Source organism: Ipomoea nil, unplaced genomic scaffold (assembly GCF_001879475.1).
Source record: "Ipomoea nil cultivar Tokyo-kokei standard unplaced genomic scaffold, Asagao_1.1 scaffold2791, whole genome shotgun sequence".
NCBI lineage: Eukaryota > Viridiplantae > Streptophyta > Magnoliopsida > Solanales > Convolvulaceae > Ipomoea > Ipomoea nil.
This window is the reverse complement of record NW_017619219.1, coordinates 1,781,233-1,808,297: the sequence shown is the minus strand read 5'-3', so window position 1 is coordinate 1,808,297 and position 27,065 is coordinate 1,781,233. Positions and strand designations below refer to the sequence as shown.

At 41.6% G+C, this 27,065-nt stretch overlaps 1 protein-coding gene across 1 annotated transcript; it reads left to right on the top strand.

The window, feature by feature from the left end:
- Window positions 1-21,091: 21,091 nt before the first annotated feature.
- Window positions 21,092-22,194, top strand: LOC109157634 (zinc finger protein ZAT1-like). The gene has a single exon (XM_019305484.1). The coding sequence runs from the start codon at window positions 21,181-21,183 to the stop codon at window positions 22,069-22,071; it is 891 nt and encodes a 296-aa protein (XP_019161029.1). The 5' UTR covers window positions 21,092-21,180; the 3' UTR covers window positions 22,072-22,194.
- The last annotated feature ends 4,871 nt before the right edge of the window (window positions 22,195-27,065 follow it).

The window sequence follows — 27,065 nt, the reverse complement described above, 5'->3', positions numbered from 1 at the left end:
GTGGACCATATTAATTAAAGAGGATCCTAATCATAATCTGAATAGTAAAAGGCATACTTCCTTTATTCCTAACAGGCTTAAGATTCTTATTCGGGCAAGGGTCCACGGTTCATGGTGGACCTTACTAATTAATTAAAGGTAAACCTAACATAATTAAATCATATTTAATTATTATTAACGGGATTAATTAAATAATTAATCTGGGATTGAAGGCCGTAACACGGGGTGTTACACTCTCCCCCCCTTACGAGAAGCTTCGTCCCCGAAGCTTGGAAATCATTGCAGGGTTAACGAGTCAAGAGAAGAACCGTGGTCCTATAGAGAAGGTATTCCACGGGGAAATTGTATACTTGCACGCCTATGTGTGTTGGGTTTTTGGGAACGATTAGGTTTACAGGGCTAAGAGAGTGGGTTTCAAACTTGAGGACACGGTGAATTCAGGAATTAGGATCGAGTTTTCGAGGTTGCAACTTAGGTTGTGAGGTTGCCACTTGTATGGAATCGTTAAAACATGGGATTGAGAATGGGGTCTGAAAGGTAGAAAGGGTTTTGAAATAAGGAAGGGGCCGATTTTCCGAGGGAGGGAAAGGAATTCGGCTAGGATGGGTTAAGGTTTCTCGATCCCAAGTGAATAATCTGGTTAGATGCTTTGATCACGATGCGCCGACGAGCTGATGATCCTCCTTCCTTGGTGTTGGTGCTTGCTTGACTTTAAGATCCTTGTTAGACCTTGCTTCCCAGGCTAAGGTTTCATCCTTCTCTTCTTTCTTGAGGGAATTTCCCGTGGTGATTCAACACTTACTTCTTTAATGTGCCCAAGGTCTTGACCGAGTTGGGTCAACCAAGCCAATCTCTTAGGGCGCACTTCCCAAATTCTTCCCAAAGTCTCTTGGGAGTCGATGGACTTTGGGTTGAATTTCTCTTCTTATTGAATTTCATCTCCTCTTTAGTGGATGAAATTCTTAGTAAGACTTCATGTCTTACCCGAGGTTCGGCATTGTTGTGCCCTGTTTGTGTTATTTTTAATGATGAAGGTCTCCTTGCGTGCCCTTTTTCTTTTAAAGCGCAGTCGGTTACCAAATCTCGTTGTGGGATGACTCAGCGACTTTACGAGTCACCTCATTTCCTTGTGGGTCCTTAATGACCCTTGAAGTCTTGGCGCGAATGTGTTCTTCACCCTTTTGCTTAGCACCATGGGCTACGTAGTTCTTGATTCCATACAACTTGTAAGGAGTCCTCTGATTTGCTCGAACGATGTCCATGGTTTGGAGGAGTCCCGGTCCCTCCTTAGCATTTTGACTTTTAAGGTTTTCGTGGGTTCTTAGTACGAGTTCCCAACTCGCCTCCTTGGTTTGCGCAATCCTTTACGCCAAACATCCCTAGTCGGTTGTATCGTAGGATTCGATTTCAATTACTCGTGCAATGTAATTGATTGTGATTTCCCGATGGTGTCTCGTGCGTCAAGGTCTTTTACGTAGGACACTATGTTTGGGTGGTCCATGGTTCCTTACCCAAGACTCACATTCCTCAATCGAGGCACACAAGTGCGCCACAAATCAATAAAATGAGGGGTTAAGAAATCAGCACATTGTACCAGTGGGCGCGAGGTGGGCGGTCGTCCGCCTGCCAAGCTCCTGCCAAGGACCCGCCAAGGTCCCGTCAAGGACCCGTTGGGGACCCGCGGGAAAGTGACTAGGAATAGTCAATTCCATCGGGAAAGACCCCAAAAAATGCACAGATTCATGTCCTGACAAGTCCCATGCCCTTGTGCACAATAAAAGGGACTTGGATACATAGGATGACCCATCGTACAATGTTCATTGATCCTTAAGCACGAGTTCTACAGGTAGATATACATACATATATATATCTATGTTTTCTTGGTCTGGGTTTAAAGGGGTGTAAGAAGTGCAAGGGCTAGGTTTCAAAGTCGAGGGGCGGATAGGGTCGATGTCTCAAGGTCGTAATACAGGAAGGAAGGTTGCCACCTTGTACGGGTTTGTCTGTAATGAGGGATCAAGAGCGAGGTTTGGAGTGATAGGACGGATTCTTTAACGAAATGGTACTTGATTGGCAAGGGGAGGGAAAGGGGCTAAGGACTCTTGGCTTCGAGTGATTATGCCTGTTTGGGGCTTGGTTGTGGCGTGCAGTCGAACTGGTGATCCCTTTTCCTTGGCTTTGTTTGATTCTAAGATTTTTGTTTGATCTTCTCTTCCCGTGTCGAAGTCCCCTTCGTCTCTATGGCTTCCAGGGGAATTCTCGTGATGGTTTCCGTGCACGTTCCCCTCGGATGTCCAGAAGTCTGGACCCAGTCGGTTTAGTGGGTCAAACCCCTAGGTCTTGACTCCTAATCCTTGCCGAGGGTTCTTAAGGGTAAGGGGGGTTTCGGGTTAGTCTTTCTTGTTCTATTGGGTTTCATCCCTTCCTTGGTGGATGAAATTCTTAGCAAGGCTTTATGTCCCCCTTGAGGTTCGGCCTGTTGCACCTATTTGACGATGTTTTCTGTAGCGAGGGCCCCTGACACATTGAACGTATTTGTTTGCCCGCTCTTGTCAACGCATGGCGTTCTTCGGTGGCGTACGTACAGGCTATGGTTTCTCGTGAAGCCTTCACGGTTTTCGTGCAAGGGTGGGGTGATACGTATTCGTAACCTCCACCTACTTCGCCGATTCCTATCTAACAACTTATTTTAATATTGAATCAATGAATGTCGGTTCTTCACACCCCTGGGCAGGGTAAGGGCCTTATGCTGCTCTACGGTTTTTAACAGGGTTTCCAAACGGAGTGGGGATATGAACTTAGAGTAAGGGCAATAACAATTTAGGGTTTCCGAGGGTTTGGGTTAAGCGCAACAAAAGGTGAGCAAGGTCATGACGGTTGCGAATTTGCTCTTAAGGTAATTAAGGATTCGGGGTGGGAGTTTTCAACAAATAGGGGTATCAAGATGCTGGGGTTTCAGGGCGGATGATATTTTAAATTGGGGTGGTGGGGTCGCAAGGTGTCGCGATATACTTACCTTGCACCCAAGGATTCGACTAATGGTGTCGTTCCTTCGCTACTTTAATAGGTGTCCTAGTTCTCCTTCCTGTTTGTTGTAGCCGCAACCCGGGTTTGCCGAGATAAGGCAACTTGTCGGAAGGTGCATGTCATTTGTCTGACTCGGGGGTTATCGTGGTTACCCTGGGTTGGTGCGTATTGCAGTCCGTCCCTTTTAGCAGTCCTGACTGTAACGCCTCTTCTTAATAGTCATCCAAATCTTCCTTTTCTTTGGTCAGGGTCCTTGTCAAGTCTTTTGACGGGAGTTAGGACGAGGCGATTTATCGGGTAAGTGTACGTTACCTAGTTGTGGAAGTAAACTTATCTATTCGCACCCTTACCTGGTGTGGTAAGCGTAGGGGGAGGTTCCTTTAAGTTAGAGAGGGATGAAGTGAGGGGAGGTTATGTGTAGGTTTCACAATCTCACTGCGCGTCCTAAGATTCCTGGATCCTATGTTCCTAAGTACCTAGAGTTCAAGCCTAGTGTCCTAAAGTCCGGTCTTAAGAGTCTTATCCTAGGGTCAAACTTAAGCTCTGATACCAACTGTAACACCACAGATTTTCAAGACTTTTTAAAACTTATAATAAAGGTAGAATCTTATTAAATCCCAAGATATAATACAAGCGTTCGGGGTGCTATGCCACACCTGGGCTAGAGAACCCAAGTGCACAGGCTAACTAACTAATATCCTCGAAGTGTGATTACATAAACGTGGCACGCAGGCCGAAAGGGAAACTATCTACTTCTACACTCCAAGTTCTAGCGCGCTCCAGTGACTTAATCTTCTTCCTGAAAGCCAAATATATCTATTCAGCGAGAGATGCTGGTAACCCACTCCAACGCGTTGAAATACAATACATATAGAGATTTATATAGATATACGAAAACCATTTTGAGCATGAAGATATATCCTACGAACTCTAGTTTTAAAACCGGGAATGACTCGACAGATAAGGCCAGACACAAGCAACAGTTATAACAAGCATATGCAGTTCACAACAGATAAGGCAGATAAGGCAAAGCATAAACAATAATCACAACCCAACATAAACAATCCCCAACATAAATCCAATAGTCACATCCCCCCCAAGACACTTGTAATCACAACTCATCCATATCACAACACATAGCACACTTTGTTGGCGCCACAGGACCAATCGCACGCCCATACATGAGGGTCAGCGCATATAGCTCTGACACGGCCCCGCAGCACCCTGCCCCGTATCGCAACACGGAGGGGTCGATCGCAACCGACCGATGAACTGCAGCTCATCATAGTGTTTGATCGCAACCAAACAGTGGACCGCAGCCCAAGAGAATGTCATCTGACCGCAGCCAGGAAAAGGATGAACCGCAGGTCATATAGAAACGTTTGATCGCAACCAAACGGAAGACCGCAGCCCAAGAGAATCAATCTGACCGCAGCCAGCTTCTGAACCGCAGCTCAGGATAACCAATCCGATCGCAACCGAATTGGGGTAACACACACACATAACACATAGCAAGCACATGCAACCCACATTACACATTGGGAAGGGGGATAAGGCGTATAACAAAACCTATGCGTGATCCTTCACATACTAAGAATAGTCCTAAGGGGTTCATACTTCTTCCACCTAGGTCAACGGGATACCAATTCAACTAGCATGCAATATAATAGACTCATAAACCTACGAACGGTACCCGAAATATCAAACTAGACATAGGCACGATAAACGGGGTCCGTTGGGACACCACGGGGAACGGGGGAACATCAAACGGGGAAGCCGGGAACCCAAGGTGGGGGAATTTCCAGCGGGTAGCCGGTGGGTGGGGGGCCACCCGCCGGAAAGTACTGTTCCGGGCAGCGGGTCGCCGGCGGGCAGCTGCCCGCCCGCCGGCTACCCGCTGCCGGGCGGTGTTTCACGGCCGTGGGTAGGTGGCGGGTCCCCTACCCCCCACTGACTCTTTTCATCACTTTTGCGCCCCGGGAACCATTGTGGAACCCGAAACCATGCTTAGACACCTTACAACGCAATTAACGACAACACGTAGACAATTAACGGATCAAATACAAGAAACGAACGGCACATAACCTATCATGCTTTTCTAGACATAATCAACACCCAAACATGCAATTTCCCCACCCCACCATCCAAGAATCATAACATACGATACAACCTAGGGTTCTAATCACTTGTATGTCAACAAGAATACGATTCGCCTTCTAATTGCAAGATTCGGTAAGGATAACACATAAGCATCAAGAACATCACACAATTATCAAGAACAACACATAATCATCAAGAATTCCATATAATCATCAAGAACACCACAATTATCAAGAATCTCCCAATATCAAGATTATCAAGATCCCTCATGGGATCATCACGTCAAGCATCAATAATAATCAACAGATCTCGCCATTCACAATAATATGGGGGAAACCCTAAGGGGGAATCATAACTATGAAAATAGGTTTTGTTGAGACATGGGTTACCTCTTAGCCTTAATTAATTCCTTGGCTATGAAGGATCTTTCTTTAAGCTTTCTTGATTTCTTGATTTCTCCTAAGGGGATTCTTGGAACTCTTTGGGTGGTGAGAGATTATTGTGGTGGGGATTCTAGGTGCCTCCTAAGTTCCCTATTTATATATTTAAGACTCCTAGTTAGGGCCTGAATGGTATGGGTTTACTAATTCTATTCCTTATAGGGCTAGGGCTTGTTTTAGGGATAAGGGTCCATGGTCCATAGTGGACCATATTAATTAAAGAGGATCCTAATCATAATCCGAATAGTAAAAGGCATACTTCCTTTATTCCTAACAGGCTTAAGATTCTTATTCGGGCAAGGGTCCACGGTTCATGGTGGACCTTACTTATTAATTAAAGGTAAACCTAACATAATTAAATAATATTTAATTATTATTAACGGGATTAATTAAATAATTAATCCGGGATTGAAGGCCGTAACACGGGGTGTTACAGCCACCTTGTATGGAATCGTAAAAATAGGGGGTCAAGAGTGTGGTTGAAGGGTAGAAAGGGTTTTGAAATAAGGAGGGAGCCGATTTTCCGATGGAGGGAAGGGAATTCGGCTAGGATGGGTTAAGGGTTCTCGATCTTCAAGTGACTATTCTGGTTTGATGCTATGATCACGAAGTATTGACGAACTGATGATCCTTCTTCCTTGGTGTTGACACTTGCTTGACTTTAAGATCCTTGTTAGACCTTGCTTCCCAGCCTAAGGTTTCATCCTTCTCCCCTATCTTGAGGGAATCTCCCGTGATGATTTAGCACTTACTTCTTTGATGCGTCCAAGGTCTTGACCAAGTTTGGTCAACCAAGCCAATCTCTTAGGGCTCACTTCCCAAATTCTTCCCAAAGTTTCTTGGGAGTCGGTAAACTTTGGGTTGATTTTCCCTTCTTATTGAATTTGATCTCCTCTTTAGTGAATGAAATTCTTAGTAAGACTTCATGTCTTCCCCGAGGTTCGACTAGTTGTGCCTTTTTGTGTTACTTTTAATGGTGAGGGTGTCCTTGCATGCTCTTTTTCTTTTTGAAGCGCAGTTGGTTACCTAACCTCGTTGTGGAATGCCTCGGTGACTTTACGAGTCATCTCATTTCCTTGTGGGTCCTTAATGACCCTTGAGATCTTGGCACAAATGTGCTTTTTACTTTTTTGCCTAGCACCACGGACTACGTAGTTCTTGATTCCATACAACTTGTAAGGAGTCCTCTGATTTGCTTGAACGATATCCATGGTTTGGAGGAGTCCCGGTCTATCCTTAGCATTTTGACCTTTAAGGTCTTTGTGAGTCCTTAGCACGAGTTCCCAACTCGCCTCCTTGGTTCGCACAATCCTTTATGCCAATCATCCCTAGTCGGTTGCATCGTAGAGTCCAACTTCAACCCCACGTGTAACGCAATTGGTTGTGCTTTTCCGATGGTGTCTTGCGTGTCAAGGTCCTTTACCGATGACACCATGTTTGGGCGACCCATGGTTCTTTACCCAAGACTCGCGTTCATCAATCGAGGCGCACAAGTGCGCCATGAATCAATAAAGTGATGAGTTAAGAAATCAGCACATTGTACTAGTGGGCGCGAGGTGGGCGGTCGTCCGCCTGCCAAGCTCCTGTTGGGGACCCGTCAAGGTCCTGTTGGGGACCCGCGGGAAGGTGACTAGGAAGAGTGAATTCCTTCGGGGAAAATCCCAAGAATGCACAGATTCAAGTCCCGACAAGCCCCATGTCCATGTGCACAATAGAAGGGACTTGAATACATAGGGTGGCCCATCGTATAGTTTTATTGATCCTTAGGTACGAGTTTATAGATGGGTCAAGACTCTCGCATGTTCTTTTTGCTCAGTAAGTCGGGTCCGGTTTCCAATTAACAACCTCGTCACCTTCACCGGGTGGTTGGTTATAAGCCACCTTTGTCTTTGCCTTGCTTGATTAATGATAAGCCTTCTTGGTTTTTCTTGGAGTTCGGCTTGTCGCTCGTTCTTTGTTCAGTCCTTTGGTGACCAAGTGCTTGATGATGCATTTCTCTTCTTTGGAATGCATTGATTGACTGCCTTTGACGTCGCATGGTGTTTTGGCGATTTTGTGTGTTACATGTACTTCTTACGGTGTCATAAAACCATCAAGGTCCTTGTTCCCAGGTAAGACCCTTATCGCCGGGAGGCTCTAATTGTATGATACTTTCCATGCGTCTGTTGCCTCTTCTTGTCATATCGAGTCCTTTTCGACAATTCGTGCTAACGATTGAGAAAAGACGTTGTTTATGTACTACTTTTCTTTCTTGCATTTAATTGGCGTTCCCGGTCTCCGGGCTGGGATAGTTGCGCCCATTCTTAACCAGTTCCGGAAGGGTTCGCTCATGCTGGAGGGAGCGGTCTCCCACTTCTGTTACTCCTTCTTTCGGGTTTGTCCCTAAATTCCCCGTTTGGTAGAAGTTGGCATTACTGGTGTAGGCTTTGTTGGGTGTGCGGGGTTTGCTTACAATTAGGGCCTTCTGGGTTTCGTAGTTGTGGTCTGTCACAGACTTCTTTATCTTGGTTGTCTCTGTAGGATCTTATTCAGGCGCGAAACGAGCCAGCTGGAGGGATCGTTTGTGGTATTCCCTGATGGTGGTCATCCCTTGTTTTAGGTGGAGGATTTTCCTCGTACATGGTTGCCCTTACAGGTGCGGGGTGGAATCGTCTCCGTAACCGTGCCCCTAGGGACTCCTAGTTGAACCCCTGGTTGTTGCCAATAAGTGGGTTCTTCGTGAATTTATCAAAGATCAGCCTCGTGTATTGAAGTGGAATGAGGCTACCCCTACGCGGCGTTCCTCTGGGTATTCCACTAACCCGAGGACTATGTTGAAGGTTCGGGTTCATTCTTCGAGGAGTGTGGGATCCTTGACTATCTTCTTGTTGGCGCCATGCTGCTGGTTTTCAGGGTCAATATTTATTGTATCGATGAGTCAGTGTGCTGCACCCTTACCTTGGTGTGGTAAGCGTAGGGGGAAGTTTATTTTAAGTTAGAGAGGGATAAGGTGAGGGGAGGTTACGTGTAGGTTTCACAATCTCACCGCGCGTCCTAAGATTCCTGAATCCTATGTTCCTAAGTACCTAGAGTTCAAGCCTAATGTCCGAAAGTCCGGTCTTAAGAGTCTTATCCTAGGATCAAACATAGGCTCTGATACCAACTGTAACACCCCAGATTTTCAGGATATATAAAACTTATAAAATAAAGGTGAAATCTCATTAGATCCCAAAACATAATACAAGAGTATGGGGTGCTATGCCACACCTGAGCTAGAGAACTCAGGTGCACAGGCTAACTAACTAATATCCTCAAATAGTATCAATACTAAATCATGGCACGTAGGCCGAAAGGGAAAAACTATCAAAGCTACGTCCAAGCTTCTAGCGCGCTCCAGTGAACTACTCGTCTGCGCCTGAAAGCCAAATATATCTGTTCAGCGAGAGATGCTGGTGACCCACTCCAACGCGTTGAAATACAATACATATAGAGATATATATATAGATATACGAAAACCATTTTAAAGCATGAAGATATATCCTACGAGACTCTAGCTTTTAAAACCGGGAATGACTCGACAGATAAGGCTAGACACAAGCAACAGTTATAACAAGCGTATACAATCCACAACAGGCAAGACAGATAAAGCTGAACACAATTAATAATCATAACCCAACATAAGCAATCCCCAGCATAGATCCCATAGTCACGTCCCCCAATATAATCATAAACACAACTCATCCATATCTCATCACATAGCACACTTTGTTGGCGCCACAGGACCAATCGCATGCCCATACATTAGGGTCAGCGCATATAGCTCTGACACGGCCCCGCAGCACCCTGCCCCGTCTCACATTACGGAGGAGTCGATCGCAACCGACTAATGAACCGCAGTTCTATATAATATTTATATACCTGACCGGTCTCTACCAGCCTGGTTAACAGTTGGGATGGTTCTCAACCCATTCAACTGCCCGTATAGTGGAACTTTGTCCTATATAATATTTATATACCTGACCGGTCTTTACCAGCCTGGTTAACAGCCGGTATGATTCTCAGCCCATCCGACTGCCCGTATAGTGGAACTTAGTCCTATATAATATTTATATACCTGACCGGTCTCTACCAGCCTGGTTAACAGCCGGTATGGTTCTCAGCCCACCCGACTGCCCGTATAGCCCGATTGATCTCAACCAAATCGGGGTGACATGCACACATAACACGTAGCAAGCACATGCAACCCACATTAACATATTGGGAAGGGGAGGAAACGTATAACAAAACCTATGCGTGATCCTTCACATGCTAAGAATAGTCCTAAAGGGTTCATACTCCTTTCACCTAGGTCAGCGGGATACCAATTCAACTAGCATGCAATATATAAGACTCATACAACCTACGAACGGTACCCGAAATACCAAGCTAGACATAGGCACGATAGACGGAGTCCGTTGGGACACCTCGGGGGTCGGGGGAACATCAAACGGGGAAGCCAAAATCCCCAATTGGGGTGCAAACCAGCGGGTAGCCGGTGGGTGAGGGATCACCCGCCGGCTGCCCGCCGGCGGTAACAAAACCGCCGGGCACCCGCTGCCCGCCCGCCGGCTGCCCGCTGCCGGCGTTGCCCAAGGAGGCCGCGGGTAGGTGGCAGGTCCCCTACCCCCCGCGGTCCCCTACCCGCGGCGTTGCCCAAGCTGTGTAAAACTCTACTGCCAAAATTAAAAGCTATTAAATCCTTCACCCCTATATAAAGAGGAGTTGGGGCAGTAGAGTTTTACACAGCACGAAAGTATAGTTTTTCAGCTTCAAAAATCTCTGCTTCTACTCCTCTTAGCCATACTGTGTTCATAGCTTGTCTTGCTCGCCGGATTCCTTGTTTGAGTGCTCAAACATTGAATCACTGGCAAGTTTTATCCTGGGAAGCTTAGGCCACAACGCTCCTAGCATCTTTGGGAGGTGGCAAATAAGGTTTTAAGGAAAGAGTGCTCACTTGAATCTTACAAAAACCCAACACCAAACACTAGCCAATTTCTTCATCTTTTCTTCCCTTATTTCCAGAAAAATAATAATCTTATTTTGATTATTATTTGTGTTTTCTACCAACGGTACCTACAGTCTTAAAACCTTACTTATTTGTTTTCCCGTTGGTGGTCTTCTCCGAATTTCCTTGAAGAAAAATGGAGCATCCCGTACTGCCAATTGATGGGGAGGATAATGTTGTTGCAGACAACAATGGAAGAAACGGCAACAATAACGTTGTTGCGGATAACAGTGGAGGGAATGGCAACAATGTTGCTAATTCCCAAGCTACACCAGTGAACGTTGGTTCACAAGATGGTGGGAGCACTGAGGGATATATTCCCATGTCTCGGGTACCTTCGGTACCGAGTGGTTCGGCTGAAAAGCCGGAGAAGTTCACCGGTGTTGGTTCGAACTTCAAGAGGTGGCAACAGAAGATGTTGTTCTACCTAGCAACTCTCGGCCTGGCAAGGTTCTTGTCCGAGAGTGTTCCCGAGTTGAAGGAACAAGATGCACAATCCGTGATGGCGATTGGCTATTGGAAGGATTCGGACTTCCTTTGCCGAAACTACATCCTGAATGGATTGTGTGACACACTATATGATGTATATTGAAAGATAAGCACATCAAAAGCGTTGTGGGAAGCCTTGGATCATAAATACCGAAGTGAGGATGCCGGCTCAAAGAAATTTGTGGTTGGCCGATTCCTCGACTTCAAAATGGTTGATTCAAAAACCGTGCTAAGTCAGGTAGAAGATTTGCAACTAATCTTCGATGAGATCCGTGACGAGGGCATGGTGCTAAGTGAAGCCTTCCAAGTGGGATCTGTGATCCATTTGTTGCCTCCAAGGTGGAAGGACTTCAAGAACTACCTTAAGCATAAGCGAAAGGAAATGAATCTGGAGGACCTGATCCAGCGACTCAGGATTGAGGAAGGGAACAGGACGAATGATAGGAAGGCTCCTATCGTTGTTGGCGCTAAGGCCAACGTTGTGGAGCACGGTAAGAGCTCCAAGAGGAACAAGAAGGACAAGCGAAAGCTAGGTCCGAAAGGTGGCGTTACCAAGAACAAGTTTCCTGGTGAATGCTACAATTGTGGCAAGCATGGCCACAGAGCATCTGAATGCAAGGCTCCAAGGAAGAAGAACAAGAGTTCTGAGGCCAATGTTGTTGGAGATAGCAGTCAGAAGGAGGTCGAGATTAGCCTTTTGGCTATGGTGACCGAAGTGAACCTCGTGGGCTCAAACCCTCGTGAATGGTTCATTGATACCGGTGCAACCAGGCACTTGTGTTGCAACCGAGAGATGTTCAACACCTTTGAGACCGTTGAGTGTGAAAAGGTGTGGATGGGAAACTCTGCCCAGTCTGCTGTGGAAGGCATGGGCAAGGTGGTTCTGAAGATGACTTCCGGGAAGGAACTAACATTGAACAACGTGCTGTATGTTCCTGAGCTAAGGAAGAATCTTGTGTCTGGCTCTCTGTTGAACAAGCATGGCTTTCGCATGGTGTTCGAGTCAGACAAAGTAGTTTTGTCCAAGTTAGGGATGTTTGTTGGTAAAGGATATGTAACTGATGGGCTCTTTAAGCTCAATGTAATTCCTGTTATCAATAAAAGCAAAGTTAATTCTGTTTACTTGCTTGAGTCTTCCAGTTTGTGGCATGGTAGACTAGGTCATGTTAATTTTAATTCTATGCGTAGATTAATTAGCATGGACCATATTCCTAACTTTCAAATTGACACAAATAACAAGTGTGAAATTTGTGTTGAGGCAAAACTAACGAAAGTACCTTTCAAATCGGTTGAAAGGGAAACTGAACCACTAGAATTAATCCATAGTGATTTGTGCGATTTTAGATCGATACAAACGAGAGGTGGTAATAAGTATTTTATCACATTTATCGACGATAGCACACGATACTGCTATGTGTATTTGCTTAAGAGCAAAGATGAAGCCGTTGATAAATTCGTTCTTTATAAGAATGAAGTGGAAAACCAACTTAATCGGAGAATTAAGAAGGTTAGAAGCGATAGAGGTGGTGAGTACGAAGCACCTATTGGTGACTTCTGTGCAAGTGTAGGTATAATACACGAACGTACGGCACCTTACTCACCTCAATCGAACGGTGTTGCCGAACGAAAGAATCGTACATTGAAAGATATGATGAATGCGATGCTTATAAATTCGGGCCTACCTCAAGATGCGTGGGGTGAGGCGATTTTGACAAGTAATTACCTTTTGAATAAGGTACGCCGAAAGAAGCTCGATAAGACTCCTTATGAGCTGTGGAACGGTAGGAAACCTTCCTACCAGTACCTGAAAGTGTGGGGGTGTCTTGCCAAAGTGTTGGTGCCAACACCTAAGAAAGTAAAGATAGGTCCTAAGACGGTGGACTGTATCTTTATTGGCTATGCACATAATAGTAGTGCTTATCGGTTCTTAGTACACGAGTCCAATAATCTGGATGTACACGAGAACACGATAATAGAATCAAGGAACGCATATTTCTTCGAAAATATATTTCCTTGTAGGTCCAATGAGGGACCAAGTACGTCAAAACGAACGTTTGACGAAACTATGGATAATGATAGTGGGGAATCCGAGAGAGAACCCGAGCTCGAGCCGAGACGCAGTAAGCGGGTGAGAGTTGGAAAATCATTCGGTCCTGATTTTCTTACTTACTTGTTAGAGTATGATTCGGGTACTCTAACTTGTTTATTAGAAAATGAACCCGATTTTCTATCTTGTTTGATAGAGAACGAGCCTTGAACGTATGTAGAAGCCGTGACTTCTACAGAAGGACCAATGTGGAAAGAGGCTATAAAAAGTGAAGTGGATTCTATTCTACAGAATCACACTTGGGAACTTGTTGATCTTCCTCCGGGTAGTAAACCCTTAGGATCCAAGTGGGTCTTTAAAAGGAAGATGAAACCGGACGGTTCCATCGAGAAGTATAAGGCTAGGCTTGTAATCAAGGGTTACAGGCAACGCGAGGGCCTCTATTACTTCGACACGTATTCTCCCGTGACGAGAATAAACTCCATAAGGATGATACTTGCCATAGCCGCGCTGCAGAACTTGGAAGTTCATCAAATGGATGTGAAAACCGCTTTCCTAAACGGCGAATTAGATGAGGAAATCTATATGGAACAACCCCAAGGGTTCGTGGTTCCGGGCCAAGAAAGGAAAGTGTGTAAGTTGGTTAAATTGCTATATGGTTTAAAACAAGCGCCCAAGCAGTGGCACGAGAAGTTTGACCATGCAATGTTAACTAACGGGTTTAAAATAAACGAAAGTGACAAATGCGTCTACGTTAAGGAAACAATAGACGGCTACGTCATTCTTTGTTTATATGTCGATGATATTCTCATCGTTGGTAGTAATGATCGAATGATCAAGTCTACCAAATACATGTTAAATGCGAGATTTGACATGAAGGATATGGGTTTGGCTGATTTAATCCTCGGGATTAGAATCGTGAGAAGACCTGATGGTCTCTTGTTGAGCCAATCACATTATATTGACAAAATCCTTAAGAAATTTAACAAGGATGATAGTCAAGTGGCCAGGACACCATTTGATACAAACATTCATCTAACCAAGAACCACGGAGAAGGTATTTCACAAGTGGAATATGCTCAGGTTATTGGTAGTTTGATGTATCTTATGAGCTGTACTAGGCCGGATATTGCCTATGCGGTTAGTAAACTCAGTAGATATACGAGTAACCCTGGTGCTATGCATTGGAAGGCAATAGTAAAGGTTATGAGATACTTGAGGTATACTCGTGATCTTGGACTGCACTACGGGAGATATCTCGCTGTACTTGAAGGGTATAGCGACGCGAATTGGATATCTGATATTAAGGACTCTAAGTCCACGAGTGGCTACGTGTTTACACTAGCCGGTGCAGCCGTTGCATGGAAATCCTCTAAGCAAACTGTGATAGCTAGATCCACGATGGAATCTGAGCTAATAGCCTTGGACAAAGGTTGTGAAGAGGCTGAATGGCTACGCCATTTTATAGAGGATATTCCTAATTGGGAAAGACCGGTACCTCCAATATGTGTGCATTGCAATAGTCAAGCCACAATTGGGAGAGTACAGAGTCATATGTATAATGGTAAGTCTAGACACGTGCGTCGTAGACATAATACCATTAGACAACTACTCACAACTGGAGTTGTCTCGATTGACTACGTAAACTCAAAAGACAATATAGCGGATCCGCTGACCAAAGGGTTAGGAAGAGAAGTTGTGGAGAAGTTGACACGAGGAATGGGTCTACTACCCTTGGACTAAAAAGTTCTATAGTGGATACCCAACCTAGCTGGCACCTAGGTTCAATGAGACAACTAAATTATGGAACGGAGCGCGTCACTGTAGGGGTCTCGGACTCCCTACCACTCCTCGTTAAAACAATGACTCCCGCAAGAGGCTAGCATGTTAATGCTTTAATGATTCTTGAGTATGTCGGATACTCGAGAAAGAATCACCTATGTTAGAGAGAAGTGAGGGTCGCTTCAAAGGAGAATTGTTGGGCACAATTCTTTAGAAACTCTCGCAGAACCAGGAACGGTGACCCACGACCAAAACGGGCACACTCGTGAGAGCAAGAGCATGGTTGGGAGATTTCTGTGTGAGATATGTCATCGTCTACACAAACGGCAGTCGGTTCAAAGACATCGCGTTCTACCGTACAGCCAGTAGAGTAAACATGTCTTTACGAGGGAAGGTTCAAAGGGTATAGTGACTCCCTACCTATCCTATGCAGGGATCGACCGTTTGAACACAGTTGTTTCCGATTTCAAAATACCCCGAAAATCAATTTTTCATTCATGTGGGGGATTGTTGGAAAAAATAGCTTAAAATGGCATAAAATGGCATGTTAAGTGGCTATTTTGTGGTACAATTATCAGTGGGGTCCACTTCCGATTTGGGTCGGGTCAAAGTGGATTCGGATTCTTCGTAGTGAGACGAAGAAATCGATATATTGTACGCTCAAAATGGATAATGGGTGAATGAGATATTGATTCTCAAAGTAGACCCATTTGAGTTGGAAAATGAAGGGAAAAAGTGAGCTTTTGTCCCACATTGCTTTGGAATGAAGATTTTCCCCCCTTATATACAAGAGCTCTTTTGAAGCTTGTAGAATTGTATAGCATAGAGGCTCTCTCGCACGAGGGGAGGGAGGGTGCAAATCAAATTCCAACCAGACGAGATTTGAAACCTGAGCTCGTGTGCACTTGTTGGTATTTCACTGTGCACGAAACTTGTTTGGTGAATTGGTTTCACCTTGACCGAGAAACTTTTTGCATGGCCGAAAGTTGGTTTCGGCCTGATGGCCGAAACTACTTAGGCCGAAAGTTCGGCCTTGCAATGGCCGAACTGAAGCTCCTAGTGTGACCGTTGGGGTTTTTAATTCAGCTGTTACGGAGTTAATTTTTTGAATTAATTCCAATTTTCAATTTTGAATTAAAAACTCAGGTTAATGGTTGCTGTTACTAGGAGTTGTAGGGGTGCCTTTATGTAATACTCCATCTTTGTGGTGTATCATCTTTTCTTTGATGTGTCATTAAATTCGAGGTCGAGTTTCTTTGTGAGGTTGAGTTCCTTATAACCTTGTGGTCATGATTCGGGGACGAATCATCTTTTAAGGAGGGTAGAGTGTGATACCCCATATTTTCTGGGCACTGTACGAAGATCGTACGTGCTTACGTGACTAAATTATTTAGAGTCTCCTAATCCATATTATTGTACAAATATTACTCTTTGAGCCTAATATCTTCCTAATCCTGATATAATATGTAAAGACATATACTTTTCCTAATAATGAAGATAGTTTAAATATTTTCCTAAACTCATATTACTAATTACTAATATAATATAATAACTAATCTTGAAATTCTAAAACTAATATGTTTTTATTATATATATTAAATAAACCTAAAGTAATTAGTTATTATTAGCTATGTTACTTCCTAACTTAGTGGCGGGAAACAGATATATATATTCCTGTAGAGTCCTATTATATACTAATTACTATAATCCTTACCCTAACAATTTCTCTAAACCTAAACCATATCACTTTTATCGTTTGCCGTTCCCCTAATATCACCGAACACAAAAGGGAAAAATATACGTAGCTTTCTTCTTCAATTATCATTGGTCTTCTCCCGCACTCATCATCAGGTTCCACGTAGAGATTAAAGAGCTTTGTTGATTTTAGAATTCAGGTAAGATTTCATGTTCATCAAAACTATCATTTTTCCCCGAGTATTGTATATATTGAAATTTTGTGTGATATATGCTATTAACGTGAACACAAGTAAATTTATCGATAAATTTAATTGTTTTGTATGGTGATTCTCGAAATATCGAGAATGGGTTTTGACGTGTCGAACCCGCATGTTGTGTAAATCTGCGGCTTTGAAATTTTAGAGTTACATGTGGCGAAATTTGTATTACATCCTTATTGTGGATTAAAAATTATGTTTTTGAGAAATTATTATATGTGGAGGAAATTGCAATTTGAGAAATTGTATTTTTGAGAAAATGTTTTTGGAGAAAATTATATATTTTGGAGAAAATGAATTTTTGGAGAAGAGTATTTATATGTGGAGAAATAATGGAATTTTGAGCAAATAATGTATTGTGTGGTGTACAGTGAATGTGAATACTGTTCACTTGGACTAATGACTACTCATTGGGCTTGGAATCCCATGAGGGTGTAACACATAGGTTATGGTCCAGTTTCCAAACTGTTTGGGTGGTAGTAGGTAGGATAACCTGACTACTTGGATCATATACTACCCAGTGGCTTGGAATCCTCTAGGGGTGTGCACATAGGTTTTAGGCCAGATTCTAAGTGGATTTTGATGAGGTTTGTTAATTCTCCACTTATAAATATTAATTCTCTATATATACAAGGAAAAGTATAACTCCACATGTATTTTGGAAAAGAATAAAATTATGTGAGCTTTTGAAAATATAAAATCCAAGCATATATTTTACGGGGTGAAGTGAAACTTACTTAGCTTATGCTAATTTTTGTCTACACCCTATTTTGTTGCAAATTATTTTTACAGGTGAACATGGATAAAGGGATTCAAGATGAATTCAAGTTGAGAAGGAATTAAGAATAGACCTATTGGAGATTTATTATTTGAGAAGTTTTATGGTTGTACAGTATTATCCTTTCTTGTATTATAGAAGTTGGATTTGGGTTGAGTTTATTTGATGTTGTAAATCTTAGCCTTAGCGTTTGGGTATAGGGAAATACCTGAGCGTGGCAGTAACACCCATTTTTCTTTTGGTTAGTTAGTGCTTCCGCTATGATTTTTGTAAAATTGTAAATTAAGATAAAAGAATTAAGGAAAATTTCGATTATGAAAAATGGGGGTGTTACACTTTAAATGCCAAAATTAAAAGCTATTAAATCCTTCACCCCTATATAAAGAGGAGTTGGGGCAGTAGAGTTTTACACAGCTTTACACAGCACGAAAGTATAGTTTTTCAGCTTCAAAAATCTCTGCTTCTACTCCTCTTAGCCATACTGTGTTCATAGCTTGTCTTGCTCGCCGGATTCCTTGTTTGAGTGCTCAAACATTGAATCACTGGCAAGTTTTATCCTGGGAAGCCTAGGCCACAACGCTCCTAGCATCTTTGGGAGGTGGCAAATAAGGTTTTAAGGAAAGAGTGCTCACTTGACTCTTGGAAAAACCCAACACCAAACACTAGCCAATTTCTTCATCTTTTCTTCCCTTATTTCCAGAAAAATAATAATCTTATTTTGATTATTATTTGTGTTTTCTACCAACGGTACCTACAAAAAGTACTGGTATAAAATGTATTAATAAAAATGTAAAATGAAATTTGCATTTCAACGTTTAACCGAGATGGAAAGAAATATTAGTCTCGACTATATATTTTATAAAATATAAAGTTATTGGAAATATAAAAAAAACGGTTATTAATAATTAACTAATTAATTAATATGTATTAAATAGAATAATTGACTGATAATAAAAATGACACGAAATTTAGGCCAATTGAAATAGGAAATGACTATTAATAATCGATTAAAAATGAAAAATACTTTCAAACTGACTCAGTATATAGAAAGAATAATAATATCGGTTATATATATTATAACATATAATTAAAGTTACTGAAAATAAATAAAAAAAAAAAAACCTGTATATATATGTTACTGAAATATAATTATGTAAAGATATATATTTAAAAATTGAAAATGGAATAGAATCATTTAGTATCCATAATTTATAATGAAAATTTTGTAATTAAAGATGGAAAATGTTTTGCAATTCAAGATGGAAATATAAGGTTTAGCTGAGATGGAAAGAATATTATTCGATATGAGAATTAATAATTTTTACACCAAATGTTATTTTATACTAAGAAATAAGGATTGTGTAATTATAAGATTTAGCTGAGTATGTCAAAAAAAAAAAAAAAAAAAAAAAAAAAAAAAAAAGTTTAGCTGAGATGGAAAAAATATTAATCTCGGTTAAATATTTTATAAAATGTAAAGTTACTAGAAATATTAAAAAAATGTATATATATGTTATTGAAAATATAGTTGTGTAAAGATATATATTTGCAAATGAAAAATTGAATAGAATCGTTTAGTTTCCACAATTTATAAGGAAAATTGTGTAATTAAAGATGGAAATGTTCTTGCAATACATATGAATGATTCAAAAGAAATTAATTATAACTGATTTTGTAGCACATCTTTATTCAAAATTATGGGACCTCATTACAATACGCATATATAAAGATGTAAAATTATGTATAGAATGTATAAGGAAGATTTTGCTTAAAGATGGAAAACAAATTAGACTAATTGGAAAAGGTAATGAATATTAATAATTCACTCAAAATTAAATATGATCCCTAGATATAATTCACTGAACACTGATGATATTTAAAATATCTAAAGTTTCAGCATGCGTACATCTAAACATTGACTATTAATTTTGGGCAATTATTTGATCAAATTCAAGCAATGATAACATTAGAAAATACAATCGATCCAACTCAATTCGTCACTTGCATTATATAATATTCGATATAATAATCTATATAATTATATATCAATCCAAATATTCTTAAAATATTTTAACAAATCCATTTCGTGCATCTTACGTGAGCAAATACTAGTTAGTTGTACTAAAATAATCATGTGGGTTACGAGAATTATGTTTCATCCACCCGATCACTACTTTCAGGATACTTATGATGGATCTCACGCTACATTGTGCTTACTTTCGAGTCACACATCATGTGACTATTGTAAGGTAAGCACACTTAACCACACAGTTCTTTGTCTATCTGGTTGTCATATCTTACTTAAAATCAATTGGTGATAAGTAGGTCGACATTAACCATTTAACCACAATCCTCAATGGTAAGTCATAGTGCGACGTCTCGAATAATTGAGCAGGGATTGAACTCAGCCAACGCCATACAACTTACACTATTATTTTAATAAATATGGATGTATGAATCGTTCGGGGTGTGGGAGGCCTTAAGGTTGGGGTTCAACCTTTTAGAAGAATGGAGGTATGAATCGTATTTAACGATATAGTTTATCCAAACTGGAACCATTGATTCAAGAATTGCAATCAAAAGTTGATTTTAGTTAATTCTCTCTCTACACTTTTCAAAGAAAGATTCTAAATACTGGTTGTGATTGTGAAGGTAAAAGAAAATTTGTGGGTTTACAAGTGGGACAATCTAAAAGTAGTAGACCAGGTCCACCATTTTGCCCCTAACAAAACGGCGTTTACTCTCTACACGCCCTACACAGCTCCATTCTATTAGCCTTGAACTTAGTTTCCTCCCCATCAGATCCTTAACTATTGCCAATTTTTCCAACTTTATTTATTACGCATTAATTATATTGTTTTTATTAATTAATTACATTATTATATATGCTCCTTTCTCTAAACAAATTAAAGGAAAGGTTTTAATTGGTCCATTTTATTTTGCATTAGCACCACTTTATCTTCATTTTCCATTTACCCACTTTACCCATTTCTATGAATAAACAAAAAAAAAAAGTAAAAAAAAAAACAGAAGCTAGATTGCTCCACATATAACACCATAAAGCATTGTTTGATGGAGGCCAGACCAATTCTAACACTCTGTGACTGGAGAATTGTTGGGCAGAGATCGGTAATGACTTAATAAACTAAGTTTAGCACCCAAATTATCAAAAATGTGTGTCAGTATAAAGAAATAAAGTTATGCATTCGCTACTAACTATAGCTTTTGACATAATGGTAAGCGTTTGATCCTAATAAGTGGTATAAAATTGAATAATATTTTTAAAAAAAAAATTGAAGGGTTTTTTAGGTAATGCAAGAAAGATGGAAATAAATGTTTAGATCGCATGTTACATGTCCCTCTCCGCATTCTCTCTCTCTGCTTTCATGCAGAAGCTTTTATTAAGTCATATTTTTTTTTCTCAACTTATTAATTAATTGCCTTTTGCCGTTTTGAACACTGAATGAAATATCAAATAAATCTAATTTAGTAATTATATTTCATTTTTAGTTTTTGAAATTAAATCATATTTTTGTTGAATGGAGAATCATCATAAGTGCAAGGTGTGTTTGAGGAGTTTCGTTAATGGTAAAGCTCTGGGCGGGCACATGAGATCTCACGTGATTGCACGGTGGTCGTCGTCGTCGTCGGAAGAAGAAGAATATGAAGCAAGCCAGAACGAGATAGAGACCGCCGCCGGCTCCGTGGTGGTTCAAGACGGGGAGAGTGAAACGGAGTTGTGTAGAGAGCAGGTAAGGCCAACAACGCCGCGTTGCAGACGATCCAAGAGGATTAGGAAATCATCTTCTCAAATCCATGGCGAGAGAGAAGAATCGGAAATGAAGATACAGAAAACTGGAATAACGGCGACGGAGTCCTCGCCGCCGGCGAGTTCAATCTCGGAACATACTTCCCCGGAAGAAGACGTTGCATATTGCTTGATTTTGCTGTCTAAAGACAAGTGGACAAAAGGAGAAGAAGATGAAGAAGAAGAAGAAAATGTGAAAAACAAAAAGGCAAGAGGGAAATACAGATGCGAGAGTTGCAGCAAAGTGTTCAGATCTTACCAAGCACTAGGAGGGCACAGAGCAAGTCACAAGAAGATCAAACCCAACAAGAGAAGCCATGAAAATGCATGGGAGATTGATAATAATAAGGAGAAGGAGAAGGAGAAGGAGAAAATCCATGAATGCCCTATCTGTTACAGAGTTTTTTCATCAGGGCAAGCCTTGGGTGGACACAAGAGATCACATTTTACTGCTTCAGCAAGAACAAGTACTGTTAGTTCTCTACATTGTTCTGCTTCTACCTCTACTAATGAGGGAAATTTCATAGATCTTAATCTTCCTGCCTCTCTTGATGATGATGACACCATCACCCAGATTGAGCTCTCTGCACTTTCTGATGCCTGTTTTCTCAGGCCCCATTAAAGCATTCAACCATTCAGATCACACCACAGGTAGTAATTATCACAGTTTTCTCTTAATTCCAAATATAATATTCATAGTTTGACTGTAATTCATCACCATTAATAGAGCAAACAGAAAGTTATTACTGACTGTAATTCATCTTAATCTCCTTTCTTTACATCCATCTTTGTATCTCTTATCTGTGACTGATAACAAATTAAAGAAGAAACTTGCAGATCTGAAATTGTGAGTTGCCCACAAGTGTAATTAATTTTTCCATTGACTAAATCACACATTGAATTGCTTTCATTTTCATACTTGGAAGTTGGAATATCTGCAGATATAAATATGACACACAGAAACAAAATAATACGAACTATTGCATCTGAGAAAGCTTTTATGCTATACAATTTAAAATATTTTAAAAATGATTTGTATTTATACTAGTGTGATGTGGTAAATACGGTGGTTTCCACAAATTCGTATTAAAAAATTTTAAAGTGCTGAGGTCGGATTGAGGATGGATCCTTCTCTTCTCTGCTTGTTGGTATAAGTTTTTATGCTCGGGGTTATGACGTGAGGTCAGAGGGTCCCGAGCTAAATAAGGTTCAATAGAATTGTCTCAAAGTCCCCCTCCTCGCATTTAATGCGGTATTTATAGGAGGCGTGAGGGGACACATGCATGTCCCTCGACATGTGTGGCACGTGAAACGCATGCACAGGGTAAGGTCAGAGGCCTTTGCTGGTCCCTCCACGTGCCTTGATATTCCTCACTCTCTCGGACCCACCGCTATTAGATTTGGCTGAAGGAGAAAAGCTTAAGGCTCTAAGTATCACAGATCGAGTGGTCGGCCCCAACCTAATATGGTCGGGGTAAAATAATGAGAACTAGGCTTCACTGGAGAGCAACTATATTCTGTCTGGGATCAATAGATCGGGTCAACATGCAAAGAGATTGGTCATGCTCGAATACGGCTTTACTCAGTAGCCCCGGTACCGATCATGTATACGATACAGTGTGGGAATAATCCCTATCAAGTAGCCCCCAAACCCGTGCCCTAACGACGATTCAGGTACGAAGTGTTCGAGCTTAAAAGATCCGAGCAGAAACCCTTGAAACTCCCCCTTTCGGGTTGGGAAAGTGTGCGATGCCGGCGCATGGTGTGAAACGCGGATCACCGTTCATGTAGCCGTTGGGCACGTGTCGGTCGCCTAACGCTCACCTCGTGATCTGCTTTGAATTTTGAAATTTGAAAAGTTTTTCTTGCCGCTCACCCTCTATAAGTAGGGTGCGAAAGGGGTCCCATTTCACGCTTACTTGCCTTGAGAATTCAAGAGCCTCCCAAGCAAAGCGCCTGATGGATCTTTACGCATTTAAGTGAATCTAGGTTCCGAGCAGCTTTTCTTCGTACTTACCGGTAACAATCTATGTTTAATCTCACTTATAACTTCAACTTTAGTTCCACACTTAGGGTCCTTGTCCGGTCTATCGTTCCCGTGCTAACATGTCTTCCCTTCTTAAAGGAGGAAACATGTCCGATAGTGACAACTAGAATTCTCAGTACAGGACTACAATCAGGAGGTCGAGGTTTGATCGTTCTCCGTATCTTCAGACGACTCGATTCTCCACGAGCAAGAGGAGTTTCCAGACATTCAGTCGTTGTCATCGAGCGTAGCTGAGGTCCGCCCAAGGAGAATGTTGTTACCCAACCATGATGAGGCCAAGCCATATGGCCGAGAGCCCCCGAGTTCGAACCTTACCCCGACCTCTTACTGACCCCGAGCCACAATCACCATCCTGACCCCTTCGCCTTCTAGGGGCCCATCCCTTCATATCTCTGCTCCCACCTTAGCGAGTGTGAAGCACAAATATTTAAGTAGTGAGGTCGTTCAACAACACCGGCATGTACTCACCCATGGTGAAGTCGAGGAAATATCATCTTTACTCTCTGGTCGGGTAGCCTTCGATACTCGACGTAACTTAGAAAACATTATTGAGCGTCATCGGGGGAATTGGTTAGGGATCTATCCTTAAAATCCCCCCTGAACTTCCCGTTCCCGCCCCTTCTCCTCTATTTCCTAGAATACTACGGGGTTCTCCCCGGCCAGGTTTGTCCAAATGCCCACCGTATTCTGGCATGCTTCTCCAAGATATGTATCAAAGGCTGATTGTGGCTGATTGATGACTGTGATTGTGGCTCAGATTTGGCTAATTGATGACTGTGATTATGGCTGAGATTTGGCAGAATTATGGCTGATCATATTTGTCATAATTTGTATAATTAGGTGTATATATTCTTACCTAATGTAGAATAACAATAATTAGCGTAATAAGTGTAGATATATTCTTGTCTAAAATAGATGTACAACAATCACTATGAATGGCTACACTATGGATGCCTACCAAAGAAATAATGATATCATCAACATATACTAGGAGCAAAACAATGCCGTTAGGAGTCTTGCAGAGAAACAAAGAAGAATCATATTGACTTTGGACAAAGGCAAAGCTAATAACTGTGGATCGAAACTTATCAAACCACGCACGCGGAGCCTGTTTTAAACCATAGAGTGACTTTTTGAGCTTACAAACATCAGAAGAGGGTGTAGAAAATAACCTTGGCGGGGGAGTCATATAAATTTCTTCCTTAAGATCCCCATGTAAAAAGGCATTCTTAACATTCATTTGCCGTAATGACCAGCCCTTGGAAGAAGCAATGGCTAGAATGAGTCGCACTGTCGTCATTTTTGCCACCGGTGCGAATGTCTCCTCATAATCGATTTCATATTTTTGTCGATTTCCAAGTGCCACCAACCTTGCCTTGTATCTGTCAAGTGACCCATTAGGTCTCAGCTTAACGGAATATATCCATTTACAACCAATAGGTTTAACACCAGTAGGACATGGAACAATATCCCAAGTATGAGTCTCCTGAAGAGCTTGAAGTTCTTCGTGCATAGCTTTCTCCCAACATACATGTTTAGTGGCCTGAGAATAAGATGTAGGTACTGTAATATCAGCTACAATAGCAGAAAAACCATACCTATCAGGAGGATGACAATTACGAGTAGATTTGCGAAGAGCCACTGGGGGAGGTACTGGATCATGGGTGGGAAGTATTTGCAAGGAAGGGGTTTGTCGTCGCTGATACACAAAACCAGGTTTAAAACGCTCAATGGAAGGAGATATATCATCAAAGCTAGGAAGAAGAACACCATGTGAAGAGAGATCCTGCTGATGATGAAAATAGTACTCATGTTCAAAGAAAACCACATTTCTAGAAACACGCAGTCTATTAGTGGTAACATCATAACACAAAAAAACCTTTGTGTGTAGTGCTATATCCCATAAAAGCACACCTTACTGATTGAGCTGAAAGCTTGTGACGTTCATGTGAAGGCAAGTGGACAAAGCAAACACATCCAAAAGTGTGTAACATATGATAATCAGGCTGCATACCAAAGATACGAAAGTAAGGAGAATCAAAATTCAATTGTTGAGAAGGTAGCCGATTAATCAGATAAACTGCCGTTGACAAAGCTTCCACCCAAAATCTAGGTGGAACTGAGGCCTCTAAGAGTAAAGTGCGAACCATATCCAGCAGGTGACGGTTTTTTCGTTCAGCCATCCCATTATGTTGAGGGGTATTAGGGCAAGATCGTTGGGATATAATACCTTTTTGCTGTAAGAAAGCTTGAAAATCATGTGAAATATACTCACCTCCATTATCAGACCGTAGAACCTTGATGAGGATAGAAAATTGAGTCTCAATATAAGCTAGGAAACTTTTGAAAACAGTGAAAACTTCAGCTTTGGTACGCAGAAAATATATCCATGTAAAACGACTATAGTCATCAATGAATGTCACAAAATATTTATATTGTGCATGGGAAGTGATAGGAGTAATACCCCAAACATCACTATGTATAATTTCAAAACAAGTATTAGCACGAGTCCCATATGTAGGAAAAGGTAATACTTTACTTTTTCCTAGTTTACAAACAGAGCAATCAAGACAACTAGAAGAACACTGATTTTTGTTGCCAAGAAAACCATGTTTCATCAAAAGAGATAATATCACATTATTTGGACGGCCCAATCGTTTGTGCTAAATATCAGCCTTATTTTCAATAACAATAGACAACAAAGACAAAGTTCTAGGTATAAATTGCAATGGAAATAATCTGCCCACTTTAGGCCCCCTCGCGATCACCTTCCCCGACCCCTGATCCTGCACAAGACAACCATGACGAGAGAAATTTACATTACAGTTATTACCCACCAACTGCCCAACAGAGATTAAACCAGTAGACAATCCCGGAGAGACAAATACATGACGAAAGGAAGGTCCAATATCACCAATGGCGGTAATTGGAAGATTACTCCCATTTGCAATCTGAATTTGTTGTTTACTAGTATACTTTCGAAGATTATGCAGCCAATCAGGTGATCCAGTCATATGATTTGATGCCCCAGAATCAACAAACCAAGGAGAAGAAACAATCTTACCTTGAACATGAAGTCCAAGAGTAGAGAATGCGGTGATGATCATCTGTTGGACCATTTCTAGAGTAGCAAAAGACGGATTTGTGCCAGCAATCGTGGCTGGAGAACTGATATTGGTAGGGTCTGAGATAGCAGCCTGAAAAGCTTGGACCCTCGTCGGTTTTCTGGGCGTGTAGGACATTGCTTGATAATGTGTCCATTCTGTTTACAATAATTGCAGAATTTCTTACCACAATTACGGGCAATATGCCCAAACTCCTTGCAACTATAGCACTGCATTTGTCCCTTCCCTCGGTCCTTCCCTTGAGCCGCATACGCAACATTAACAACCTCAGAAGTCTCCTTGGACGAACCTAGAACAGCTTGTGTAGCCATTCTTTGGTATGAATTGGTAGCAATCACTATTGATGCTTTCTGATCATTCAGCATCAATTTGAGGGGTCATATCAAAGGCTGATTGATGACTGTGATTGTGGCTGAGATTTGGCAGAATTATGGCTGATCATAT

Coding starts and splice junctions, on each gene's coding strand:
- LOC109157634 (XM_019305484.1), top strand. CDS start 21,181: ATGGAGAATCATCATAAGTGCAAGGTGTGTTTGAGGAGTTTCGTTAAT.